At 37.7% G+C, this 9,113-nt stretch overlaps 1 protein-coding gene across 1 annotated transcript in view; it reads left to right on the top strand.

Annotated features, from left to right (window-relative positions):
- Positions 1–3,258: 3,258 nt before the first annotated feature.
- LOC127621045 (multiple epidermal growth factor-like domains protein 9) overlaps positions 3,259–9,113 on the top strand; it is a 54,992-nt gene continuing 49,137 nt past the window's right edge. Inside the window, exon 1 of the mRNA XM_052094471.1 lies at positions 3,259–3,882. Coding sequence (XP_051950431.1) covers positions 3,453–3,882 — 430 coding nt within the window. The 5' untranslated portion in view covers positions 3,259–3,452. The remainder of the gene's footprint in view (positions 3,883–9,113) is intronic.

The raw sequence follows: 9,113 nt of genomic DNA, 5'->3' as shown, positions 1-9,113 counted from the left end.
TGAAAGATTCCTGTCATGACAGCCCAGAGGTTCCTGCCACGGCCACCTGAATGTTGCTGTCATGGACATCTTAGAGGTTCCCAAAGTTCCTATCATTGCTGTCCAGAGGTTCCTGCCACAGCAGCCAACAGGTCCAGTCACGGCCACTCAAAAGCTCCACTGCCACTGATGACCCAACATTTCCTGTCATGACAGCCCAGTGGTTTCTGCCAATGCCACCCAAATGTTGCTGTCATGGATACCTTAGATGTTCCTGCTACGGCCGCCAAAGTTTCCTGTCATGGGGCTCCCACGACCGTCAAAAGGCCACCCAAAGCTCCTACCACTGACACCCCAAAGGTTTCTGCCACAGCCACCCACATGTTGCTGTCTTGGCTACCCAAATGCTCCTTTCACTCATGCAATAATTGTTCCTGTCATGACTGCCTAGAGGTTCCTGTCATGGCCACCCAAATGTTACTGTCATGATTGCCTCAGAAGTTCAAATCACAGCCACCTAAAAGCTCTTGTTACTGATGCTCCAAAGGTTCCAGTCATACCTTAGAGGTTCCTGCCAATAACCCACCAAAATTTCCTATCATTGCCACCCAGAGGATACTGCCACTTATGCCAATATAAAAATAATGGATGTCCCAAAGGTCCTATCATGGCCATTAAGGGGCTTCTGCCACTGACATGCCAAAGGTTCCTGTCAAGGCTACCTTCAGAGTTTACTCTTTACGACAGCCTGAATGTTTCTTACATGGTTGCCCAGAAGTTCCTGGTAATTCAGCCCAGAGGTACCATCACAACTGCCCCAAGTTCCTGCCTCTAAGGCCCCAGAACCAATTTCAGTCCCAGAGCTTCCTCCCATGGAGGTCAGATCACTGCAGGCTCAAAAACAGGAGGATTTATAGGGTGTTGCTGACACAAGTTTCAATTCAAAGTTTGAATAATTATTTTTTTTTTAATCTTTTTTCATAGGTTGTTAGAATAATATGTAAGATATTAAACATTATTGATTTGTCTAGTTTTGTCAAGAACAACAATATTCAGTTTTACATTGCAATTGTGTCTTCTAAATAATGTGCAAGTAGGGACTTTTAGCACATTTTTGGGATTCTTTATTTTTAATTAAAAATCAAACCTATCAAACTTTCCCTTCTTATATTCAATGAAAACAATAACTTATATTTCTTATTTTGGTTTATTAAAATAAACCAAACATAAAATTGAGGAACAAGGTGCAGACAAATGTATGTTTTGGATAAGGTCTATTTTAGTTTATTTTTACTTTAATCTTTGAAACAATCAAAGGTATTTGATTCTTAACATTGTAACTCATGCTTAACATAAAATGGGATATAGGTGCAACGACATCTGAATACACGAATACTTCAATATCTTAAACGATTTAATCAAGAAGAGTGATTAAAATTACATTAAAATGTTAACAATGAATTTAAAACCATTATTTGATCAAACACATTAAAGACACATTAAAAGTGCACTCAGTAACTTTTTCTACGGCAACACTTTACAATAAAGTTCCATTTGTTAACATTAGTTAACAACATCAGTTAACATGTAATAATAATGAACAATACCTTTACAGCATTTATTAATCTAGTTAATATTAATTTCAACACATAGTAATACATTTTTAAAATCAAAATATGTGTTTTTAAACATTAGTTAATGCACTGTCTATGAACTAACATGAACTAACAACAAACAATTGTATTTTTATTAACTAATATTAAAAAAGGATAATAAATGCTATAATCAATATACTGTTAATGGTTTATTCATGATACCACATGTATTAACTAATGTTCAATGTGTTTTTAAGCTGTCACTGAAACCCCAGAATATCCAATGTCAATGCATCACATTTATATAATGTCATTGTTTTGTTATTGAGGTTAGCAGGATTGTGCTTCATTTAAAAGGATTTACTCAGAAAAGATCCTTCAACATACAGTAATAGAATTGCAGGATTTAACAGGTTCAAGGATGCATTCTTTGAAAATAGTAATTCTATACATTATAGTATTGTTTATCAATATAGGGTTTAATCACTGATTTGCGCAGGGGTTTCTGTTCATCTTTGTGCCTCCACCTGTGCACAGTGACATCTCACTGACTGAACGTCCCCAGGTGTTCACGCATCCCTGAGAAGATGTCCATATGAATGTTGGCTTTCACCTTGACAAAGTCTCAAAACAGCAGGAATGCGAGTGATGCAAAAATATGCCTTTGAATCTTTAATACAATATTGTTTAATATACAAAATATAGGGTGTATGTTGCAGTTTTGGAGGTGTCAGGTCATCACCATCATTTTGTAAAGTTTTAGATGCATAATGCATGTAGCGGAATATTGCAAACTAATAATTTTATGGTCTTGTAGAACATTATTGTACATTTATCTAAAAGGGTAATTACAATATTTCTGCTATCTATGGACAAGAGGCCACTGTAATGAAAGCTATTTTACAATACAGAACAAAAACCTGACCATATAGGATACACAAAAAAATGTTAACCTAAAAAAGGGACAATTGTTGCATGTTACCACTTTTTACAGTATACTGTAACGACAGATCAGAAGACAGGACATCTGCATACTTTTGCACAACCAAAAGATGGCGCACTCACAGTGCTCAGTATTGGATGCCGCAGAAATTCAATCGAGAATACCACCGATATAGTAGGCTACATACAATACAATTAATTCTGTATAAGTGAACAAATGAATAGAACAATAAAAAAATAATACCTCAGAATAAAAATAATAGTATAAAATAATATGAATCCAAAGAATACTGATACAGATTCCATATACAGATACAGGTAGAAAACAGAATAGTGTTTTTATTCCTCATATAGAAATTCCTTTAGACAACCATTGGTTATACAATAGTAATAAATACATAATTATTCAGGAAGACAGAATAAAAAGCACGAGTAGCCCAAATGTTGTACAAATAATTTTTGCTATTATTTTTAGAAGTCATTTCCTTATGTATCTCCAGTGTTGATTCAACAATAGACAATAAAACGAGCAGTGGAAATATTTTAATGATCGTCTGACGGCATGAACCAGCCAGCTACCCACAACGAGGTTTCGACGCACCTGATTTTAACCAATCAGAATTCTCACCGTCTCTTAAGCGGAGAGAAAAAAAGCACACATCTGACTTCAGCGCATAAGCCTCTTTGCATTCTGATTGGTCAGCAAGTGTGCCACTCTAATGCGCTGCGTAACTACTACAGGTCGGTGCGGATCAAGCACCTTGCAGTCGGTTCATAGCCATTGAAAAAAGGGGGTCTCTCTCGGACATGGTGGAGTAGGCAACATCGGGGCGGCTTGGAAACCACCTGGTCTGGAATAACCTGATGGAAATTGGAGGACGGAGGCCTTGCGAAGTCCGTTTCGAGGAGGTTTTCATGGAGCGTTGAGATTTTATTATGTGGTGGCTTGCCTTAACAATGCTTACATCTCCGACTTTCTCATTAATCGTGTTTGTGTGTATGGGTTTATCCGAGGCGCTTCATTCTTACGATGCGCTGCCGTTAATTAGGAAACCTCGTGAAATCGCCGACGACCATCTAAATACGAGCGCTAACGGGTTTCCACGGTACCGGCTCGGTATTGTCGCATTAACACCCGCGCCCACGATCACGTCCACCAGAAAACCGATAAATGTCGCCGCACCCGCAGCCACCACCATTAAACCACCAACAACAGACCCCTCCACCCCATCTCTGTCTAATCCCAGCTATGTGGGCGCATTTGATCGGAGAAAGCCCAGTTTTCCTGAAACACGCATGAAAACGTCGCAGATATCTGACAATAAAGCCGTGCCCGATTTTAGGACAACCTCTGAAAATTCTCAAGGTGAGTTCAAATAAACAACGGAATGATATAATGCTCCTGAGATGGGACTATTCTTATAAGCAAATGCCATGTCCGCTTTGATAATCCTTTTGCGATCATCAGGCCTTTTCTGCTTTCTGCTCTGTCATTTTTATCCTTTTCTGGACTAAACCATCATTCCTCTCAGAAATAACTTCATTAGAAGTCATAGACATGCAGTATGATGTATTGATGAGGTATGGATCGGCAGGTAAATACATCCATCCATTCATCCAAAATAATTGACTTATTGTAAAACTTGACCTTTGATTGACTTTATTTAAATACCATATGATACAACAGGCCAGGCTGGATTTACACTGATGTATAATGTGGCTTAAGTGCTTCTCCATTGCTGTAATGTGGCAAATCATATTATAATGTGTTTATACTGGCTCCTCATTGATTTATCTGCAGGCTGTTTGTGTCCTAACCAGTCAGTGGTCTATCTGTCCAGGCTTTACCTCTTCACCATGAAGGAATTCAGGATCTATGTTTCCTATGTCACCATCAGCCAGCATTTCTAGGAATAGTATATCCAGCTGTGTTTATTTACATTCTTATTGGAACATTTTCAGTAGTATGTTGCAAGTAATAGCTGGTAAGAAAGGCGATCCATTGTGTTCATCTGTAAATAAAACAGGTCACACTGCTAATGAGAGGGAGGTCTACATAAATCTTGCAATAGTCGTTTGGGAACACCAATTGTTCTTATGTTTATTTAGCATTATTATTGTTTCCATAATAATGCTAAATCCCCAAGACAACAAAACAGGCATTTACCACCAATGCACTGACAAAATGGTATTTGACCCCAGTGATTGTACACTGCATACATTTAGATGTTTATATACATTTAGAAACTTGCACTCACTTTGAAAAGAACAAAAGGAGGACAACCCCCCCTTTTTTAATTCTTGCATTGCTCTTCAACAACATTTCTAGCCCAAAAGAAAAGGTGGTGGCGTAGTGGGATAAAGCACATAACTGGTAATCAGAAGGTTGCTGGTTCGATCCCCACGTCCACCAACATTGTGTCCTTGAGCAAGGCACTTAACTCCTGGTTGCTCTGGGGGGATTGTCCCTGTAATAAGTGCACTGTAAGTCGCTTTGGATAAAAGCGTCTGCCAAATGCATAAATGTAAATGTAAATGTAGTTCATTATAGACCAGCAAGCTCTACCAACAATGCATCAGAGATTCCAGGGCTATTGTTCCTGATGGTTGAGGTTATAATCTGGAAACATTGTCCAAAAAAGCCAAATCATGGGACTGTGTCTAAGCCTGCCTTTATTAAGAAACAGGAAGTGCTATGGGGACACCTTTAGATCAGTGGTTCTCAACTTGTTTTGCATCAGGACCCAGATTTTACGATGGACATTAAGTGGTGACCCAACACATTACCAAAATAAACAAAATGTCCTACAAATAAAACGTTGAAATATGTTAATATTAAACTAATCTATATGTAATGTAGTCTGGGTAATATTTTCTTTTGCCTTGCATAGTTTTAATTATGGGTTTCAAGGATGAGGGCATGTTAGGCAATCTGTCCATGTTGGTATTGTTTAATTTGGCTCGTTTCTACCAAGTGACAGAGGAAATTTACCAAAATAAGAACAGCCTTTCACATCAAGTGTTTTCTCCCTTTAAACATTGATAAGCATACTCATTTAGTTATCCTAAACATGCACGTTAGTAAAGTGTTTTTGCACCAAAACAAGTCATAATTTAGTAATATATGATAATTTTCCACCCTGTCTCTGAACCTCTGTTTGAAATGCTTAGTTTTGGCCTAAGTGCCTGAAAATGGTCAAAGACGTCCATCTAGTGCATGTTTACATGTACCAACAATTAAAAATAAAGCAGATGGGCGTGAGAATGCTCTCAGGACACGTTTGTGCTCAAAACAGCAACATCAAGAGCAACTAATGAAGCAGAATGAGGTCTCTTTCAGAGTTGTAACTTGACACTGCGTTAAAAGCGGTGTGAGATACATGACAATGGTCATAGATGTCTGTCTAGTGCATGTTTATTTTCAAATATAATTAAAAATAGACCAGGTTGGTCCCCTTTGGTGTTCAGGAACAAGGCTTCTTGCAGCTTGGTTTGAATAAATGCTTATATTGCATTGAGAATTTCGTTTTGAGTTTTGAAATTTACTTTGTTTTTATAGTAAAATGACCTCAAGGTAAATGTGATTCCTCATGAAACAAGCCCTTTAAACATATTCGAAAAGCTCCATTTGCAGCAGTCCGAGCTTACATCTTATGTTGCTACTGTGTATATAGGACTTTAGCTTTATTTTACTTCAGAGTTTGCAATATTTTAATAGAAGCAGATAAATGCATATGGTACGTATGATTTCAGAGGTGAGCGAGTTTGACCTACATCCTAGCAGCTGCGCATTAGATGTAATCATGCTGTCATTTTTAATATTTTCTGAATATTGTTATAAACAGATGAGTCTGGTCAGCAGACTCATTTACATGGATGTAGTATGCATAATCTGTCAGACTTGGAACAGTAAGCTTCTTATCAAGGACCTCCACAGCCCCCTCAGGAGCAGAAGGTGCTTACGACGTATGCACTCCATAGCTCTGTGTTTTAGAAAGTGTGTCTGCCTGTGCATACAAATGATGTTTTTCCCCTCAGCAGGTGCCACTCTGGGTGACCTGCTGCAGTAAATCTGGTGAAATGGGTTCTTGGGGATGGAGGCATGAGAGATCCAAAGAAAGACATATGGCTCTTAAAGGGATAGTTCACCCAAAAATGAAAATTCTGTCATTATTTATTCACCCTTTACTGTTTCAAACCTATATGAATGTCTTACTTCCTTGGGACACAAAAAGAGATAACCTCAGTCACCATTTTCATTGTGGGGAAAGAAGAAAATCTCCTTTGTTTCAGAGAACAATGTAATATAGGTTTGGAATAACATGAGGGTTTATTTTTCAGGTGAACTGTTCCTTAAATGTAGATCACTGCTGTGTGAAGTATCTTCTGTCTGATGCATTGCTGAGCATGCCATTGTCATTGTTAACATTACACTGAATATTCTCTGTTCTTTGAGTGCATTGATTATTAGAGGTCAACTGATTATAGATTTTGCCAAATAACTCAAGAAGAAAGGCAGATTTCTAATTGAAAGGCCAATAGATAAATCGTTATATTGAAAAAGGGGTGAGCAATGTGACAGTATTAGTAATTAGGAAGCCTATTTTCCAATAATCCAGTCCATTAAATACTTCAGAAATTAATGGTAGGCCTACTTCATACTCTATTAAATATTTTCTATTTATTTGGATCTTGATGGGTGCAAACTAAAACATAAGATTATTCATAATAACAAAGATTATAATTTGACGATATTTTATTGTTCCAAAAGCAAAGAATAATCACAGAAAACTATTAATAAGGTTGGCTTGACTGTTGTTCTACAGACTTTGTTTAGGGTTTTTTCTAAAATCCTTAAACCAACACCAAAATGACCAATTGTAATTCCTACAGCTTTCAATCCACATCCACCAAACTTGGCACAGACGTTAAGACTGTTCTGACTCACATTGCTTTATCTTATATAACTGATCAGTTTCACACCACGGACGGTCAAAAATCTGAAAAATCCCAAAGACTTACATTGACAGGACGTTTAAATGAGCCAACTGAATGCTGGTAAATTCAAACCCCAACTTAAAAAAAATAAAAAATGTAAACAAACACCTGGAATATCATGGCTTTAGGTTACAATACATACAAAATCTATCCATCTATCTTAAGGTTTTATTTTTTATAAAGGTTTACTCTGTCTATCTTTTTAAACTTCAAAGGCTGAAGAAATTGTACCTATCTTTATTGTCTTCTTATTATATCTATTGCAGGGAGGGAGGTTTTATATTAAAGAGGTGATGCTACTCAGGAATTGTAAAGGCTAAACAATGATTAACCCCTCGTCTGGCTTTGATTTCTGTCCTGTGATTTAAATGGCCCACCAAAAGAGCATAAACCCTCCACTCTTAAGAGGCTGCTTTGGCATAAGTGGGCGAACAAAGGCTGGTGAATAAAAACATGTATAACATGAAAGATAGATTTAAATGTACCCAGATATACATTTTTACAAATATAGCCCACTTTGCTTGTGAGATCAAACACTTTCTGAATAGAATCATCTTAGGGTACGTTTACACGACAACGATGTACTAAAAACGGAAAAGGTTTCCTTTACGTTTTTGAAAAGTTTCGCGTACAGACGACAACGTTGTCAAAACGATCCCTGTATGAAACAATGTATTATGCATGCCAGGTCAGTAGGAAGCGATGTCACTTTGTAAAGAATCTCTACGTGCCTGCACACACGTATTCTTCCACAGAGCGGTGAATACAAACAATGAAGATGGCGAAAGCATCGAGCAATTTTGTCTGGACGCACGAATGGGTTGCTTTATTACTACAAGTGACCATGGAGTATAACGCACACCACCTTTTTAAGAACTCCAACTGGCGATCTCATGTTGGTCTGTTGGCCCTGGAGGTAAGGACGAAGTTCATGAACACGTAATTCGCGCGCGCGTGTGACGTCATCGTGTTAACAAATAAAGGCATTCTTTTCAAAAGTTTGCTTTTTCAGGCCACAAAACGCCGTTGTCGTGTAAATGGACAGTCAAAACACATACGAAGTTTTCCGTTTTAGTTGTAGACAACCCCTTATATCATCTTGGACGGATTATGAGGTGGAATTTTGATGTCACTCATTTTTATTGTCATTCAAAACGTACAACTAACTATTTTCTCAGCTTGTTTAATTAATGCGCATGCGTGTTGTAGAGTTGATTGACAGGCGATATCTGTATCTAAAAGGTAATTGGCTCTTTTAACTGTAAGGCAGGACATCCCTTCTGCTCTAAGAACTTGGTTGAACGTTCCAATTTCTCCCATTCATTTAATAGAAGTTGCCTATGATCTCTGCTAAATAATCTCAGCTAGATTCCATTATAGAGCTAACTGCAGCAGGACTCAACATCCAGATGTTGCTGGTTAACTCAATAATGCTGAGCCAATTAGTTACCAGACTGTATTTAGATCAATATTCAGATATTTCAGAAAAACTGCAGGAAATCCCTCTTTGATTTAATTGCAGTTGCTATAGATTTGTGATTACACAAGCTTCAGTTGTTTTCAGCAGCTGGAATTTGGTGTAATATCGGGGTTGGAATC

Source organism: Xyrauchen texanus, chromosome 27 (genome assembly GCF_025860055.1).
Source record: "Xyrauchen texanus isolate HMW12.3.18 chromosome 27, RBS_HiC_50CHRs, whole genome shotgun sequence".
Lineage (NCBI taxonomy): Eukaryota > Metazoa > Chordata > Actinopteri > Cypriniformes > Catostomidae > Xyrauchen > Xyrauchen texanus.
Note: the sequence above shows the minus strand (reverse complement) of the source record. Positions and strands in the feature narration are given on the sequence as shown.